The sequence below is a fragment of the Arachis stenosperma genome, chromosome 6 (genome assembly GCF_014773155.1).
Source record: "Arachis stenosperma cultivar V10309 chromosome 6, arast.V10309.gnm1.PFL2, whole genome shotgun sequence".
In the NCBI taxonomy this organism is placed as follows: Eukaryota; Viridiplantae; Streptophyta; class Magnoliopsida; order Fabales; family Fabaceae; genus Arachis; species Arachis stenosperma.
In genome coordinates this window covers 6,920,880-6,940,412 of record NC_080382.1, presented here as the reverse complement: position 1 = coordinate 6,940,412, position 19,533 = coordinate 6,920,880, and the positions used below count along the sequence as shown (strand labels likewise).

At 33.9% G+C, this 19,533-nt stretch overlaps 3 protein-coding genes across 4 annotated transcripts; 2 read left to right on the top strand and 1 right to left on the bottom strand.

Moving 5' to 3' along the window:
- The first annotated feature begins 6,801 nt into the window (after window positions 1-6,801).
- Window positions 6,802-8,989, top strand: LOC130936607 (bidirectional sugar transporter SWEET16-like). The gene is made up of 6 exons (XM_057866700.1): window positions 6,802-6,894; window positions 7,010-7,046; window positions 7,265-7,475; window positions 7,551-7,712; window positions 8,277-8,396; window positions 8,472-8,989. The coding sequence occupies exons 1-6, from the start codon at window positions 6,861-6,863 to the stop codon at window positions 8,844-8,846; spliced, it is 939 nt and encodes a 312-aa protein (XP_057722683.1). The 5' UTR covers window positions 6,802-6,860; the 3' UTR covers window positions 8,847-8,989.
- Window positions 8,990-10,225: 1,236 nt separating this feature from the next.
- LOC130935504 (serine/threonine-protein phosphatase PP1) lies at window positions 10,226-12,108 on the top strand. Its single transcript, XM_057865271.1, has 4 exons — window positions 10,226-10,569; window positions 10,640-11,199; window positions 11,273-11,458; window positions 11,535-12,108. Exons 1-4 carry the CDS (start codon window positions 10,377-10,379, stop codon window positions 11,556-11,558), a joined length of 963 nt encoding a protein of 320 aa, XP_057721254.1. The 5' UTR covers window positions 10,226-10,376; the 3' UTR covers window positions 11,559-12,108.
- A 3,733-nt stretch (window positions 12,109-15,841) lies between these two features.
- On the bottom strand, window positions 15,842-17,715 carry LOC130935410 (dormancy-associated protein homolog 3-like). 2 transcript variants are annotated; one of them, XM_057865146.1, is made up of 3 exons: window positions 17,516-17,715; window positions 16,907-17,070; window positions 15,842-16,365 (listed from the first exon to the last, which is right to left on the bottom strand). In XM_057865146.1, exons 1-3 carry the CDS (start codon window positions 17,628-17,630, stop codon window positions 16,258-16,260), a joined length of 387 nt encoding a protein of 128 aa, XP_057721129.1. In that variant the 5' UTR covers window positions 17,631-17,715; the 3' UTR covers window positions 15,842-16,257. The 2 variants fall into 2 exon arrangements, with proteins under 2 accessions (XP_057721129.1, XP_057721130.1); XM_057865147.1 differs by having other exon boundaries at window positions 16,912-17,070.
- Window positions 17,716-19,533: the final 1,818 nt, after the last annotated feature.

The window sequence follows — 19,533 nt, the reverse complement described above, 5'->3', positions numbered from 1 at the left end:
GGGAGAAATATGCTTTGTTCTATCACCTTTGATATATCCGCCTTTAAGTTGAGCAATACATGCTGTATTATCTTCAAACAGGACAGTTGGAGCTATCTTCTGATCAATCAGTCCACATGATGACATAATATATTGAATCAAACTCCTCAGCCAAAAACACTCGCGACTAGCTTCATGAATCGCCAATATTTCAGCATGATTAGAGGATGTTGCAGCAATTGTCTGTTTCGTGGACCTCCATGATATAGCTGTACCACCATATGTGAACATGTATCCTGTTTGAGATCTCCCTTTATGTGGATCAGACAGGTATCCGGCATCTGCATAGCCAACTAATTATGACTTGGATCCATAGGGATAAAACAATCCCATATCAACCGTTCCATGGAGATATCGAAAAATTTGTTTGATTCCACTCCAATGTCTTCTGGTTGGAGAGGAACTATATCTTGCTAGTAAATTCACCGCGAATGATATGTCAGGTCGCGTATTATTAGCAAGATACATTAGCGCTCCAATGGCACTAAGATATGGTACTTCAGGACCAAGGATATCTTCATTTTCTTCCTTAGAACGGAATTGATCCTTCTCCACATCCAAAGATCTTACGATCATTGGGGTACTCAAGGAATGTGACTTATCCATATAAAATCTCTTCAAGATCTTTTCTGTGTATGTTGTTTGATAAATAAAGATCCCACTTTTTATATGCTCGATCTGCAGGCCGAGACAAAATTTAGTCTTTCCAAGATCTTTCATCTCAAACTCTTCTTTTAGAGTTTTTATAATTGTTGGAATCTCTTCAGGAGTACCAATGATATTTAAATCATCAACGTACACAGCAATAATAATAAATCCAGATGCAGTTTTCTTTATGAAAACACAGGGGCAGATATCATCATTCTTGAATCCGTTTTTGGCCAGATACTCAGTAAAACGATTATACCACATTCGTCCAGATTGCTTTAGACCATATAAAGATCTTTGCAATTTGACTGAGTATAATCCTTGCGAATATTCATTGTATGGTTTAGATATCTTTAGTCCTTCAGGGACTTTCATATAGATATCCCGATCTAATGAGCCGTATAAATAGGCTGTTATCACATCCATTAAATGCATATGCAGTTTATGATATGCACATAAACTGACCAAATAACGCAATGTTATCGCATCCACTACAGGGAAATACGTTTCTTCATAATCTATACCGGGCCTTTGCGAAAAACCTTGTGCCACAAGTCGGGCTTTATAGCACACAACTTCATTTTTCTCATTTCGTTTTCTCACAAATACCCATTTGTATCCAACAGGTTTTACATCTTCTGGTGTACGGACTACAGGTCCAAAGACTTCACGTTTTGCAAGTGAGTCTAATTCAGCCTTCATGGCTGCTTCCCATTTTGGCCAATCATTTCTTTGTCGACATTCTTCAACTCATCTTGGCTCAAGATCCTTACTTTCATGCATGATATTTAATGCCACATTATATGCAAATATTTCATTGACAATTGTCTTATTTCGGTCCCATTTCTCTCCTGTAAAGACATAATTTATCGAGATCTCGTCATTTTCACAATTTTCAGGTACCTGAACGTCTTCTGGCGTTATATCAGAATTTTAGACAACTACAGGTGTCTTTACTATGTCTTTTTCAACAGGAATATTTACCTCTTTTCTCTTTCGAGGATTTTTATCTTTGGAACCGACAGGCCTGCCACGCTTCTGGCGTGTATTTGCTTCCGTGGCTATTTGTCCTACTGGGACATCAATTCGAATTGGGGCATTTTCCGCCCTGCCACGCTTCTGGCGTGAATTTGCTTCAGTGGCTACTTGTCCTACTGGGACGTCAATTCGAATTGAGGCATTTTCCGCTGGTATATAAGATTTGGTTATCCTCTTTGTATCGGAAAATGCATCAGGCAATTCATTTGCTATTCTTTGCAAATGTATAATCTTTTAAACTTCTAGTTCACATTGCCCTGATCGAGGATCTAAATGCATCAATGATGATGCATTCCAATTAAGTTCCTTTTCAGGAAACTTATTCTCTCCCCCTAATGTTGGAAATTTTGATTCATCAAAATGACAATCCGTAAACCGGGTTTTAAATACATCTTCAGTTTGTATTTCAAGATACCTCACTATAGAGGGAGAATCATATCCAACATATATCCCCAATTTTCTTTGGGGTCCCATTTTGGTGCGATTAGGTGGTGCAATGGGAACATATATTGCACACCCAAATATTTTTAAATGGGAAACATTTGGCTGCTGGCCAAAAGCTAATTGCATAGGAGAGAATTGATGATAACTCGTTGGCCTCAAACGAATAAGTGCTGCGGCATGTAAAATAGCATGCCCCCAAACCAAGGTTGGGAGATTTGTTCTCATAAGTAAAGGTCTAGCAATCAATTGGAGGCGTTTAATAAGTGATTCTGCTAACCCATTTTGTGTGTGAACATAAGCTATTGGATGTTCAACACTTATTCCATTAGCCATACAATAAGCATCAAATGCTTAGGAAGTAAATTCACCAGCATTATCAAGACGAATTGTTTTGATTGAATTTTCTGAAAATTGTGCTTTAAATCGAATAATTTGAGCCAGTAATCTCGCAAACGCCAGGTTGCGAGAAGATAATAAGCACACATGTGACCATCTCGAAGATGCGTCTATTATGACCATAAAATATCTAAAAGATCCACATGGTGGATGAATAGGTCCACATATATCACCTTGAATCCTTTCTAGGAATTCAGGGGACTCAAATCCAATCTTTACTGGTGATGGCTTTAAAATTAGCTTTCCCTGAGAACATGCAGCACAACAAAATTCACTAGTTATAAGAATCTTCTGGTTCTTTAGTGAATGTCCATGAGAGTTTTCAATAATTCTCCTCATCATGGTTGTTCTCGGATCACCCAATCTATTATGCCAAGTTACAAATTCATTTGGGCTAGTAAACTTCTGGTTTACAATGGCATGTGATTCAATTGCACTAATCTTGGTATAATACAATCCAGATGAAAGTGAAGGTAACTTTTCTAATATAACTTTCTTATTTGAATCATGAGTTGTGATACATAAATACTCATGATTTCCCTCATTCATTGTCTCAACATGATATCCATTTCAGCGAATATCTTTGAAACTCAACAAGTTCCTCAGAGACTTGGTAGATAATAGTGCATTATTTATTATAAATTTTGTTCCTCCAAAAAACAAAATTATAGCTCTTCCGGAGCCTTCTATCACATTGCCTGAGCCAATAATAGTATTAACATATTCTTCTTTTGGCACAAGATGGGTAAAATATATATCACTTTTAAGAATAGTGTGCGAACTTGCACTATCCGCAAGGCAGATATCTTCAGAATATATCCTTACCATTTTTCTTCAAAAACAAATAATAATAAAATGAGTAAAAGTACATGCACAGTAAAATTATTCACATGAATACTTAACAAACACATACATATATCAAATTATTCCATCATTGATCAAATAGCCAATATCTCCTTCAGAATCCTTAAAGAAATTAGATACATCATAATGAGTGATGGAATTTTCATCATTTGAAACAAAATTTGTTTCCTTTTCTTTGTCATCCCTTTTCAAGGATGTTTGATAAAGATCAACTAGGTGCCTTGGGGTACGACAGGTACGTGACCAATGGCCCTTTCCACCACAACGGAAACATTTATCCTCAATTGATTTACTTTACCCATTATTTCTTTCTTTATCCCACTTCTGGTGAGATCTTTTCTTGTGAGCATAATTTCTTTTCCTTCCATAATTTTTCTTGTTATCAAAATCTTATCATTTACCTCTTCTGGGGTTATAATTTGCCGCATTTGCTTCAGGAAATGGGGCGGCGCCAACTGGGCGCGCTTCATGATTTTTTAAGAGCAACTAATTGTTGCGTTCAACAACAAGAAAGCAAGAAATTAACTCAGAACATTTTTAAATTCTTTTTCTCAATACTGCTGCTGCAGGAGCACAATCAAGATATGGAAGGTCGAGAAAATTTTCTCTAACATATCGGGTTTGAGGAGGTATAACCGTCTTTTGATGATTGTACATTTCTTCAAGGTCTTTTCCACAGATCTGCAGGATCTTTTAATGTGGGATATTCATTTTTCAATCATACGTCAACATGACGACGAAGAAAAATCATAGCTTTGGCTTTATCCTTCTGGGATGCATTATTTTCAACCTTAATGGTATCTCCAAGATCCATTAAATCAAGATAGATTTTAACATCTATATCCATGATAAATAATTATTTCGAAATATATCAAGAGCATTAAATTTAAGATGAGAGAGCTTCAACATAATGAAAATTTGTTACCTGGAGTCTTCCTAAAATTTCATTAGAGCTTCGTGCTGATAACGTGTTATAAAATAACTAAATAAATAAATAAATAAGGAAGAAGTAACCAACATAAAGTAAAGAAATATGATTAGATAACAATATTAACCACAATTACTATCTCAATATAAAAGATATGATACTTATATATTTACATATATGTATTAATGTATGAAAGAAAGAAAGAGAGGAAGAATTTTGTATATAGACAATATAAAGAGAGAGAGAATTCTTATTGCTTGTGTGTATAAAAGTTTCAGCCTATGCCCCTATTTATACATGTGCAAGGCTTTACTTTTTCAAACTAGATTAAATACAATCACCCTTGGTAAACTAAGTCTCATAGAAAATGGTCATCCACATCATTCATCCTTATCACAACAATCCTTATCACAACACAAATAAGATAGAGAGACCATTTTTTTTTCTTTATCTCGAATTTTTTCTGTCTTTTCTGTATTTATATCTCCAAACACAATTTAAATGGGAGCCCAAAAATCAGATGAGGACGATTTGGTGATAAAATCTATTTTTTCTTCTTACCAAAACATATCCTACATTTGAGCTGTCAAATTATAACTTATATGCAAGACTCTTCTTCCATGCACCCCACCATGGCACATCAGCAACAATGCAAGAGATATATTAAAATTGAAGAAACTGACACACGAAAGAAATTGGAACACTACGCAGTTGGCAGAAAGCAGAAAGTGGACCTAATTTATAATCTTAAGACTTAAATCGATTTCCTTGCTGATACAAATACAGAATTACTGACATCTACATATGTATACCAAACTTTAAGAAAGGCAAATATGAAATATCAATAACATCGAATAATATGAATACACGCCCTAGCTAGATATACTCATATACGGGTGGACCATATCTTTGTGAACATTGACAACTTCACCGGGATCACTGCTTTAAGATCATCATATAGTATTTTAAAAATGTCACCTCTTACACACACAAATTATCGTGCTTCATATATATAATCACACTAGAAAGATGCATACTCCCTTTTTATTTTTTGGTTTCTTTTAACTAATTAATTATTGGATTATCAAATACATGATCTCCCCTACCCGCTCCACTATTCTGCATTGTACCTTTTTCCTTAGAATTCAAATTCAATTGAACATTGAACTTACCAACTCAGCACCACACGTTCATTCAATCTTGTAACACAGTACTTTTATTAAATTAAATAAGTAGTTAACAAAAATATCCCTGATTATCCTACCTTTTGGACCTAATCAATCGCCAAAACTCTAATATATAAAGTTAGAACTATTTAATCAATATTTCCCTTAGAACAATAAATACATACCAAAATATAGTCATCCTTGCACTTTACACCATGATATTTTCTTTTCCACTTTTTCTTTCCCCGTGCATCATTCCAAGGTCACTTTATGAGGAATATTACACTCCTAAAAATTATAATATTTCTTTTTTCTAAAAATCATAATAATAGTTGGATGAAATTAAGTTATTATAAGCTTATATTTTCTTAAGGACAAAAGCCAATTTATATAACAAAAATCGTGCTGTCTAATATTTTTTATTTATTATATTTTTTTTATTTTGTTATACTGTACCTTGTCACATCTCTCCTTTAAGATACATAAACATTTCATTGGCGGCGGACCAGCTAATATTAAACTCGTGCCAACTATAAATTATAGTTGCTAACAGTAACATAAATAAATTTTATCGGAATATTTATATTGCGAAATTGTAATTGTCACTACGCTTTTGTTCTAATTTATTTAAAATTAAAAATGACGGATAAGATAAAACTAATAAAGCACAAGTAATATATGGTGTAATAATATGGGAAGCATTTCAAGTGCACCAGGAGTACCGGTGCACCAGTTATTTTAACCGTTGATCTGAATTATAATAAATATATATAATATATATTAATTCAGATTAACGGTTAAAACAATTGGTGCACCGGTACTCTCCGGTGCACTTGAAATGTTTCCAATAATATAATATACCTTTTAACTCTCTGGTTGCCAAGAAGTACGGTTATTCAATTAAGAAACACACCACAAAATTGATATTTAAGAAAATTCGTTATGATTTTTGGGAAAGAAAGCTCAAGCGAGCCAATGAAAATATGAAATAGATCCTTTGCAACTAGTTATATTAGCTAGCATGCAACATGTCCCTGTTATATACGTAAAATCACAGTCGATATATATATATATATATATTCAACGAAAAAAGAAAAAAAAAATATCAGGTCGGTGATTTAAGTGAAGACAGATTATAAAGTGTTTATAATCAGATTTATCCAAAAGTTGCTTGTCCTTTCACTAAATTAAAAATAAATTACCAAGTTGCTTCCAATATCCGATGGATATAAATATGCTGGAGCCTTCAAAGTTTTTGCACCGTACCATACCATCAAATAGGATTAACACATACATAACTTTTTATCTTAACTTTTTATCTCTTCTTTAATTTCTTCATGACCACCTTAATCTTTGCTGTTGGAATTATTGGCAAGTCTATACAAATCTTCAACTTTTTTTTCCATTTATTATTTGATCACTAAGCTCTTCATCAAATATATTTACTGTTTTTTTAATCCAAACTTTTTAATTTCTTTGCATGCAGGAACTGTGTTATCCCTTCTGGTTTTTGCCTCTCCCATGTATGGATATTATGCCATCCTACATAGAAATCGTATGAATATATTATTTACTAGAGTTGTACTAGTATATATACCCTAATTTTTATTAAGATCGTAATTAATGTTATAATCATATTATTTAATATTTATTGAAGTCATTTTAATTTATGAATATTATATTAATAAATCTTATTAACCATTTTCTATTGTTGACTTTGACATGTTTTCACAATCAAAAGAACAACGTTTCGTGAAGTGGTGAAGAAAAAATCTACAGAAAATTACAAAGTAGCTCCATATATAGCAACGTTCCTGTGTACAAGTTTATGGAGTTTCTATGGAGGTCTAAAGCCCGGTGGTTTTCTTGTGGCAGCGGTCAATGGTGCCGGTGCCCTCTTTCATTGCGTCTACATACTTCTCTTCCTCCTATATTCGCCTCAACATACCAAGGTCGAAATTAGTTACAACTTATTAACATTGTGTATGTGATATATAGTTGAAGTAATTACTAATAATCAATTACAGGTAAAAACGGCGCAATATGTGGGTGTAGTGGACGTGGGTTTTCTGGCGGCAGTAATTTCAGTAACTGTTTTGGGTCTCGATGGAACCATCCAACTAACAGTTCTAGGAATGTTATGTTCTGGTTTAACTGTAGTCATGTATGCTTCCCCGCTATTAGCCTTGGTATGAGTTCCATTTCAGCTATTATTAACTTTTGAGTAAATTGTCAAATTAGTCTTTTACAAATTTTTTTAATTAAATTCATTTTTTAAAAATTTTAAGTTAATTATATTTTTGTTATTAACAACGTCAAAATTTATTAATATGATATATTAAGTGATACTATAACGTATATTTAATTAGCAATTAATATGATAAGTTTATGAAATTAAATCAAATCAACTTTAAATTAAGAAATTTAAATGTTTCAAAATCCTTTCTCAATTAAATTTTGATTTAATTTAATGTCATTAACCTATTATATTAACCGTTAATTAAGACTCTTTAATATATATTATAATATTATTTAATATGTCACGTTAATAAATTTTGACTCTATTAATAAAAAAAATGACAAAAAAAACTAATATTATTAAATTAAAATTTTTAAATAACAAATTTAACAAAAAAATTAAAAAATAATTTAAAAAACAAATAATTTTTCATGGACAAATTTAACTATTTACTCCGTTAATTCTAAGAGTGCTATCCAAAACTAACAATTGCAGCAATATAACTGTGTAACAGAAAACGGTGATCAAGACAAAAAGCGTGGAATACATGCCGTTTCTGCTCTCACTTTTCATGTTTCTAAATGCTGGCGCGTGGGCACTCTACTCTCTCCTCGTCAGAGATTTCTATATTGGAGTAAGCTAATTTCTTTTACGTATTCAAAATTTTTGGTCATTTTCCTCTTTTGGGCCTAATACATGGATAATACAGATACCAAATTTTGTTGGGCTGCTATTGGGCTTAGCCCAGATCACAGTTTACTTAAGGTACAAAGAAAAAGTGACAGCGGCTTCAGAAAAGGGGAACATGGTGAGTGCGATGGAAATGGGAGCATACGGTTACGAGTGCGAAGAAAAACCAAGCAAGACGAATACGAATGGTTATGATAGTGGAGCTATAAAAGTGGCAGAGAAAGCTCTTAAAAAGGCGAATAGTCTCCCAAAGGCAACACTGAACCGCGAACAAACCATTGAAAGGGTCCTCCAAAAGGCACTTTCTTTTGGGGAATACAATGATGATCATCATCACGATGATGTTTACTCCATTATTCAACTTAAAAACTTCAGACCTCATACTGTTGCTTAATCGACACTCAGAACAAAAAATGGTTGCTATTTCTATTTTATCTTATTCTATTTTTACCTGGAACTATATGTGTTGGACTAATCTAAAATTATGTATGCCTCAAGAAAATATACGTATTATTTAAAATGCTTTCATTCATTCAGACATTTAGTAGGATGTAATTGTAAAGTGCCGAATGGTACAATTGATATATCACTGATTTACTGTGAAACTAATAAAAAATCACGTGTGATGTACATTTTACTGCTATTTATTTATTTTTATGTTTGAGTTTGAAGAACTAAATATATTTTAAAGATGATGATTAAAACATTAATCAGTCATGCAGGACCCTAAGCCAGCTAGTACACCTATGATTAGCAATCTGAAACTGTCTGCCATAACAGATTCTCTTTTTGACAATCCAACCCTTTTTAGATCAATTGTAGGGCTTCGAGCCTATAATCCAATTCTATATGAGAGAATCAAGCACTTTGAGCTGAACCTGTATTTTGTTAGAGATCGAGTTTCAGGGATTGGTTGCAGTCACACATATCCCAGGTTTAAAATAGGTTGCAGATATTTTGACTAAACCCCTTTCACAAGTTCTCTTTCAAAAATTTAGAAGCAAACTCAGATTGGCAACAAAACTTTCCTAAGTTTGTGAGAAGATGTAAGAGTAATTGATTGAAAGTTAGTTATAAACAGTTATAATAAGTTAATAACTGAACTTATAAATGAGTTAGCTATAACAGATTACTATCATCTGTTATAAATAAAGAAATAATGCTGTACAAAACACACAATCAATAATATACACTTTGAACTTTACATTCACAAATCTTTATTCTCTTTCTCTGCTCACTTTCTCCCCCTTTTTGATTGCATACCAAGCTTTCTTTAGCTTATCTATTTTCAATGTTCATAATATCAATAAAATGAGAAGATCTACTATATGAAAACAATAGTATAGTATTTTTATATCTTTTTTTTTTTGGACATGTGAATATCAAATACTCACCTTTTTTAATAATATAATATTTTATATTTTAAGCGAAAATTACTATAAAAAAACAAATTATAACTAAAATTAAAAGGATACTAAATTTTCAAAGAAATAAATTTAATTTCACGAATACAATAAAAGTGAGAATTTTTTATCAAGTCATGTTAAGAATAATCTGAAGATTCAGTTGAAACGACAACGTTGCTTGTTTGATATATAGTATTAAAAAGAAAAAGGAAAAAAAAAAAGGACAGGGGAGCAATGATTCCGGGATTGACCAAACTCGAGAAGGGAGTACGGGAAGACACGTGGGTTTGAATTCATACGCGCCAAATGGTGTCAACCTTTGAAGGTTTCAACTTTGAGCGGAATAAAGGAGCCTACTTGGCAGTTGGTAGCGAATTTTACATAGATGAAGGAATGGTTGATTTTGGGCGAAATAAACAGAATTAGTAAAGCTATCTTGTTGACAACTCTCTCTTTCTTTATTTGCCTTCCTTCCTTCATTTAACAGAGAAAGAAAGGGGGCCATCGGGTTGTTTTGGATGATGATGACAATAGAGGGAATGATGGAGAAGGGGGTTCTCGATGACGTCATTAGGAGGCTGCTTGAAGGCAAGGGAGGCAAGCAAGTTCAGCTCTCGGAGTCTGAGATCCGTCAGCTTTGCGTCAACGCCAGACAAATCTTCCTCTCTCAGCCCATCCTCCTCGACCTCCAGGCTCCCATCCGCATCGGCGGTTAGTTAGTTACATCAACTAACTTTCTTTTCCTCTCTTTGCAAAATGTTTACCCCTTCAAACGTTGCAGGTGACATACACGGCCAGTACCAAGACTTGCTGAGGCTTTTCGAATACGGCGGTTATCCTCCCACCGCCAACTACCTCTTCTTGGGGGATTATGTAGACAGAGGCAAGCAGAGCTTGGAGACCATATGCCTGCTTTTGGCCTACAAGATAAGATATCCTGACAAGGTTCACCTGCTCAGAGGAAACCATGAAGACGCCAAAATCAACCGGATATACGGTTTCTACGATGAGTGTAAAAGGAGGTTCAATGTTAGGCTCTGGAAGATATTTACAGATTGCTTTAACTGTTTGCCGGTAGCTGCACTCATTGATGGAAAAATTCTCTGTATGCATGGAGGACTCTCTCCTGAATTGCAAACTTTGGATCAGATAAGGGAGATTTCAAGGCCTACTGAGATTCCAGATAGCGGTCTACTCTGCGATCTGCTCTGGTCCGATCCCGATCCCAGCCTCGACGGTTGGGCAGACAGCGACCGAGGCATTTCCTGCACTTTTGGTCCTAATGCAGTCACCGAGTTTTTGGACAAAAATGATCTTGATCTCGTTTGCAGAGGTCATCAGGTAAACCTCCTACTTCCTTGCTCTTCCTGCTCTGCCCTCCTTCCGTATTTATTCTTGTTTTCTTTTCTTGCAGGTTGTGGAGGATGGATATGAATTTTTCGCTAAACGGCGATTAGTTACCATATTCTCTGCTCCAAATTATGGTGGCGAGTTTGACAATGCTGGTGCATTGTTGAGCGTTGATGAATCTCTTGTTTGTTCCTTTGAGATATTGAAACCGGTGGATAAAGGATCCTCATCAAAGGTCACTCTTAAAAAGGTATATTAATAACCTAGCAATGTTTTGAATGGTTGTGACTTGTGAATATTAGTTTCTAACCTAACTTTTTTGGCAGCCTCCTAAACTTGGCAAGGTATAGTCAGTTGTGGAATTAAAGACGTTCAGTTCAAATAGGAATGCAGCTATCTCAACTTGTACGGAGATGAAACTTTCGAGTAGGAGCTTGGCATGAGTTGAAGACTGTGAATGATGTAATGGCTGAGAGTATTATTATTGTAAACTAGAGTACCCAGGGTAGGCATTCTTCTGTGGCAGCAGCAGCAGCAGACATTTTTGCTTTTTCCACCAGTTGCTTGTAGCTTGTGTAATGTGTGAGCATCAAAGATATTTCATGTTTTCAAATGTAAAGATTTCTATGCCATTTGTCTGAATGACTGCTCAAGAATATTGTTTTTGGTAGTACGAGGCTGGCTATGGCACTGAATCGTATGAACATTTGCAGTCTTCATATGAATAGAATGCCTTGTTCTGATTCATAGCAACAACCATATCTCAGTTATTTAGTTATAAAAAAAGAAAAAAAAAGGAGGTGTTTTCCTATGCAATCTGTAATTCTGTATCGTTTAGTTGAATTGAATTGTGTAAAAATGATCTTACTTTCTTAAACAATGCCAGTATTTTGTGTAGTAGCTAATTGCATATTTAATTATCATCATCGTCATCATCATCACCACGTTTCTCCTTTTATCATCGTCAACCGGAAATGAAAACTAAGAAATTATTTATTCTCTTAGTGATCATTTGAACATTTAACCGTTAAATTGCTGGAAGAATTAACAGATTTTAAAGTTATAACAAGATTTGTTGAGCTTACTTTTTAGTTTATTTAATATTTAGGAGGATATCTGACAATAATTTTAAGATACTACTATATCTTCACTCAATGAGAAAAATCATTATGATGTTTAGCAGTTTTGATTGACTGTGCAAATAAATAGAGATGTAATGGTAAAATCCACAAGGTCTTTGAAGTAAATGAAGAAAATAAGCATTTTCCAAAATATGAGTGGTGGAACAAGATAAGCGTACATTTTCTTGAATTAGCCCTGTTGATTTTCATTTACCACAGAAGGACCTAAGAATAAGATAGAATGAGAAGCGAATAAGTAGCTAATGAACAGAACTATTTCCGGTATGCCATACAGAAAGGGCTTATTAAAGATAGAATGAGATGGAAGAAGAGGAGGGAAAGCTGGAAGCCATTTTCTTCTGTGCGACTGTGCGGGAACTACACTCAAATAAAAAGATTAAAAGATCAGCATTCAGCAGAAGAAAGGTGGGTGGGGCCTATGATCTGAAAGTAAGCGATCCATTAAGATCAAAGCCAATTAGTTGGATTGAAACATAGTAGAACACACGACCCAAGATAGATAAATAAAAACATAGGTCAATAGCAATAAATTTAAAGGGAGGACGAATAAAGATTTTATAATTATCTTTATATAAATTTTTTTTTATTTTTAGATGATAAATTATAGAGATAAATTTTAATATATTATTGTTTTACTCAATTTTTAATACTTTGATCAAGATGTCGAATCGAGTTTGTATTAAAATATCAGTTTGGAGAGTAGATATAACTCTTCTAAAAAAAATGAATTTAACTCAAGAATTATTTAATATTTGTGTCGAAATTGACTGCGTCAAACTATTAGTGCCAAGTTGCAACAAATAATATAAAAATGTGTAAAATAAATGAAAAAACTTTAAATAATTGAAAATATAAAAGTGAAATGGAAATTAACAACAAACTAACATATGTAAAACAAAGAAATTAAAAGAAAGAAAAATAAAAAATAAGAAAATAAAATAGGCTCCTAACACTCACAATCTCACATGCACTTTCACTCCATGATTTTCTGTTTTGTTGCTGAAAATGAGAATTTTTGTAGAGTTTGTCTCATGATCTAGTATTTTTTTTATTAAAATTCCTTTTTCTCTTCTAAACTTCTTCTATTTATAATTCTCAAGACCTGCTACTAAGGGTGTATATGAGCCGGGCCACACCGGATTTAGTTTAACTTAGATTCAGACCGAAATATAGACCGGACTTAATTTTTAGACCCAAACCCGATGAAACCTAGCATCTTCGGATCGGGTGAAAATCGAATAAAAATCGTGTCTTTAGCATGTAAAAATCACATAATCTCCAACCATTATTTCACAATCCACATAATAAAATTCACTTAAAAAAAATAACAAGAACCAACCATTCTCTAAAATTAAAGCATAACCATAATCAATACTAATATTGTCTAATAACATCAAATATTTAAATCAATACAAATAACACAATATTATGCATTAGTCTAAAGTCTTATGTATTTTAAACATAAAATATTAACTTATAATCTTATAGGTAGCGTTTGGTGGAGAGACATGGACGGAAAGACTGAGACTGAGAGACAGAGATTAAGAGACAGAGATTGAAATAAATCTCAGTATTCTGTTTGGTACAAAGTGAGAGACAAAAATAAATGTATTTTAGATATAAAATGTTATTAAAGTTACAGTTTTCATCTTTAAAAATTTTAGTCTCTGTGTCTCCATTTTTTAGAAGTACTGAAATACTGAAATTTTAGTACCATTTTTTGAACTAACAAACATGATACTGAGTCTCAGTCTCCTAATCTCTATCTCAGTACCTCAAAACAAACGTTACCATAATGACTAATAACACAAAATATTAAGATTTACAATATTTAAATTTCACATAAGAATAGTCATAAGCCATCACTAATAACACAAAATATTAATTGTGTATGATGACCGAGTCACCGAATCGAGTTCGGGCGACTCGAGCTATGAACCGAAACCGACCCGAAATAATGACCGGATCTATTTTTGAGACCCTTATCGACCATAGAACCGTTAAAATCACACTAAATTAATCCCTAAAGTGTTCGGAACTGGATCGGGTTTCTGGGCCAGGGCGGACCATGTATATCCCTATCTACTACTGAAAAATTTTGACCACGACCTTAATTCCTCTTTTTTCTTATGTCACGACCTTACCTTGACACTAAAAAATATTCATGGTGGATACTCCCACGTCTTGTCTTGTCTTGCTCTTCAATCTCCACGTTTTTCATTATGAAGGTATTTAATCACAGTGATTTTTATGGTTTTCACTCATTTCTTATCATTAAGTCTTCGACCTTAACTATTATTCTTATTGTAGTCGAAAGTGTTGTTTTTCTATAACTAAAAATAAAGATCTGATCCGTCGATCTTTCTCAAATTTCGGTGAATCGCAGTCGAATTGCTTCATAAGTCGAAACTCATATCAATCGTTATAAAAATGTTATTTTTATTTAAAATATGGCTAAAATAAATAAGTCACATTTTAAAACAAATATTTTTATAATTTATTTTTAATTTTATTTGTAGTATGTGTCAAAAAAAAAAACAAATAAAAAGGACAACATCGTCCAAAAACCAAAAGTGACAGCGGAACATGGATTGAAGTGTGAGGCGTGCAATGTCGAAGTAGCCATCAAGCCAGACCAAAAAAAGAAGTGGCCATTAAGGGAGACAATGCAAGGTGAGTAGGTGAGTGTTTCCCATTCACCCCTAATTTTTTTTCTGTATGGAATAAATGAGCGATATACCCATCATAATTTTTTAGTGTTTTTTAAAATTACAGAAGAAATGTCTAATTTTGATTTATATTAAGATTAAAAAATTTATAAAAAGTCAATTATAATATAAATAAACTCAAACTAATTTTTTTATTCTTTATTTTAAAATGTGAGAAATTAAAATAATAGTGTTACATTTTTTTTGTAATAAATTTATTTTTCAATTAGTTAGCTAAATTTCTAATTAGTTTTCTAACGGAACTCAGAAATTAACAATCCTACCGTCAACAATCTAAAAAAATAGTATTATCTATATCAAAAATAAAACAAAGCGCCCATTCACACTATCGTTAACTCAAATTCGTATTTTTTTAGCTTAATGCATTACTGAAATTGTATTTACAGTGACTTAGTGCATTAATATAACCACCAATGAACTCAGTGCATTAATCAACCAATGTTCCTCATTCAACACGCCACAAAGTGGATTCTTCAATATGTTTTCTTAGACTCCAGACTGCAGTCAAGAGTGTATATATATATATATATATATATTATGCCCCCCTTTTCCCATAAAATATATATATGTTAGTTGGCTCTTAAATTACAATATGATTTAATTATTATCATTAATGCCCACAATTGTTTCAGGACATTCACTAGTTCTGTTAAACTACCTTATAGCATTAGTAAATTATGAAGAATTTCAATCTGAAGCCTCAGCACGCAGCTCATATCTAAAACCTACCGATGGAGGACAGATGATGATGAAACTCAGATGTAAAACAAATTACAAATTCGTGGGATGCATGCTTGTTATTGAGGGAACGAAAACTTACAGGGAGAAATGAGCAATGACAAACAAACGCAGAATTGCTCTATACACACATACTAATTACATACAAAGAGTTTCCTACAACTTACTAAACCATTACAAGCTCACCTAAATGACCTAATGTCCTAATTATTAAAGATATATAGAAGCTAAAACCACACAGCTGCATCGCATGATCTGAACTGGTGCGCGACCTCACCTTTACAGAATTGAAGGTCAGCTCACTCAAACACATACACATACACATACATTCATGCATATATAATATACGTACATACACTAAACAAAATTGGCCCGATAAAGCAAAGGCCAAACACAGCATCCACATCAGCTACAGATACATTTGTGAGTAGTGTGACTCATTATTTCTCACACATCGAAAGGAGTAGAAGTGCTTGATCTGTTCTGGCCTCTCTTCTCGTACGCATCTGATGCCGATTTTCTTCGAAACCGAAACGACTCTCTAGACCCTGATACCACATATGAGATCAATTTCAATCCTCTGTCTCTGAGAGTGATGAACACCAATAATTTACTCAAAACAAATTCAACTAAGTCAAAGACCAAGTGGTCCTGAACACTCAACTATTCTCTAGAACCACAAACCTAATCAATGAACTTATGGATATTATTTGTATTCAATGATGACTTGTCGATTATTTTATTACTAACCAAATTATGAAGTAATAACCCTAGTTAGTTGTAGTTGACACCTGGGTTAGGTTGGATCCAGAATTATGGACACAAGTAAATGACTTATAATGGCCAGATAATTGTGTTTTTGAGAAAATGTCCTTTTCGCATTCGAGTATCATAACTACCCTACCAAACACTGCTTATAATGAATTATTTTGAATGATAGCCTACCACGCCATAAAAGGACAAATTTGCCCCTACCACCAATTCTGGATCATCCGTTTCGTTTACGACAAACACCCAAAACAAAAGTTACTGGCGCTACACTTGAGTTACAGTAGATGCATAGTAGTACTAAAGTAGAGAAACAACGACCTCACCGGAAAACGGAGACACCGGAGGAGTAGAACCCGCGGGGGAAATCGGCGGTGATCCACTCTGGTACCCCGGCGGTTTCGCGATCATGATACTACGAGTTACTCTCATCGTCTCCTCCGACGATTCGTCGCCGTACGATCTCATGCTCCCAATCTCTGATTCTGATCATCAATCAACCAATATGCCTAGCTGTTAGCACCATATTTTAATTTCTTACGAAAACCAAAATAACAATTAAAAGGAAAAAAGAAACATGAATTTCGTCTGGTTAATTAATTTCGATTATTTCAGATCTTGTATCATCATATGAAATGAATTCATTTAATTCCTTTCGAGCTTGGAGCTCCGTGATCTGAGGATATGTAACCTAAAACACAGAAATTAAACTTCGTTTCCAAGGTTACTTAAACAATATGAACCGTTAGATTATAACAAGTAACAGTAATAATAATTCAGTTTATGATTCATGATTTGAGATTTGTAGTTGCGGTCCTTCGAGAATTCGCATGCAAATATCGCCGGTGAGTTTATATATATTAATATGTTATTGGTAAGCGCAAGTAGTAGTAGCAGTAAGTAATTAACGTGGCAGAGTACAGCTCGTACCCTTGCCGGAGCTTGAACGGAAAGTGAAGGTGTGGTGCTTTCGGAGCTTGCCGAGACCGCTCTCCGGCCGAGGGCCGGCGACGGTGTCATCCCACAACTGGTCGAGAAGGCCCATAAGTGTGGATCAAGCGTATTTTAGCAGATCCGGCGTAACGGCGATCCCAATGACCAGGTTTCAGAATCAGGGATGCTACCATGTACCCAGGTGCCCCCTATTTAACGAGCGCCATGAGTTAAACGTCGAGCAAGTTGGTAGGGTCAAGGTTAATCTCAGCCGTACGATGCGATCAATACTGAGGCGGTGACGTGGCCACTTGGTTCGGGTTCGGTTTCGGGTTCGGGTTCGGGTTGGGATAAGGATACGCTAGCGCATGGGGCCAATAGTACTCAGTGAGTCTTTTACTTGACCGAAAAGAGGAAGGGTGACACGTGCTATTGCTTGTGTCACGTGACAAGGCCATTTTCCCACGATTTTTGTTTCTTTTTATCCGATTAAATTAAGATTCGATGAGTCCTTTTTTACCTTATATTTACATATCCAAATTAAAAGTTGACCTTATGAATTATGATTCAGCTGATGATCTCTTATCAAGCTTGAAAATAAGGACACTTATAAAAGACAATTCTCGCGCAAGTAGGATTACTAATAGCAGCCGGCACTGTGCTGAGTTTTCTGATTAGTTTAGATAATTGTAATTATTTTGGGTCCCTTAAAATGTAAACACACTAGTGTCGGTAAAAATGATGCAAAAGTACGTGTATATTCCAAAATATTCTATATGTTATAGTGACATGGGGATCAGCAATTTGAAAACTAAAGAATACTGAATTAAAATTCATCATAAAATTTGGATTTAATGCCAAATCGATATCTAATTTTTTATTTTTGAATATTTAAATTTTTGAAAATTTAAAAATATATTTAAATTTTTTATTTTTTAAAAATTTGGACATATTGATTTTTTAGTATAATTTGTTTAATTTTAAAAATTTTCTCACGTGTACATCTATATCAATAAGATTAGTACAATAGGAGTCACGTTTGATTTTTTTGTTAAATCTCACAAACCCAAAAAAACATGAGGGATTAATATTTTTAGATTTTAAAAAGGTCATGGAATTAAATGTATTTATAAATCTTCAAGAATTTAAATATCTGCAAATCAAAAGGTTAAGGACCTATTTAACCTTTTCTCTAAAATTTGATACGGAGTATTAATGAATAAATCGGTTTCGTTAGGTAAATAATAAAAATTGTGAATAACATAAATAATGGATTATAATTTTGGTCCAATAACATTAAAAAAAATTATCTTTAATTATTTTAATTAAAAAATTTATTTTTTATATTTCAAATTTTAATTTCTTTTTGTTTTGTTGACCACCGTAACACTATGCTCCTAAACTCTCTCATCGGTGATACTCCATTTTTCATCGGCCACACTGGTCGGCGTTAATTTGTCTCTCACAGCAAGAATCAACATTGTTCTTTCTTTTCTACCCTGCCTTCTCATCACGAAAAAACTAAACATATAATTAAAAATAAAATTAATCATTCGCATAATTAATAAAATGAACATCTATTATAATTTAATTGTATATATTTGAACTCCAATCCAAAAAACTAAACATCCAATTTGAAATAAAAATAACCATTCACCTACCTAGTAAAATAAACATCCAGTATACAATGGTACCAACACCACGCCTACAACACCAACCACGATAATGAGCTTGGGACTTCTATCAGCGGTGATTGTGAACAATGATCACAAGATAACAACGGAAAGAGGATACGGAAGGTGCATAGGACCGTGAAGGAAAATGGACGGGGATGTGGCTATGGTTGCATCTGAGAGCGGTGCAAGTACAACGGCTACAACTGCAACTGCACGGGTGTGGGGGAGAGCAGTGTTCGGTTGCATCTGCAAGGGGTGAAGGAATAGTAGTATTTTGTTGTATATGAACGGCGTGAGGGGGGACGGCGGCATTCTGTTGCATTTAAACCGCTGTCTTCA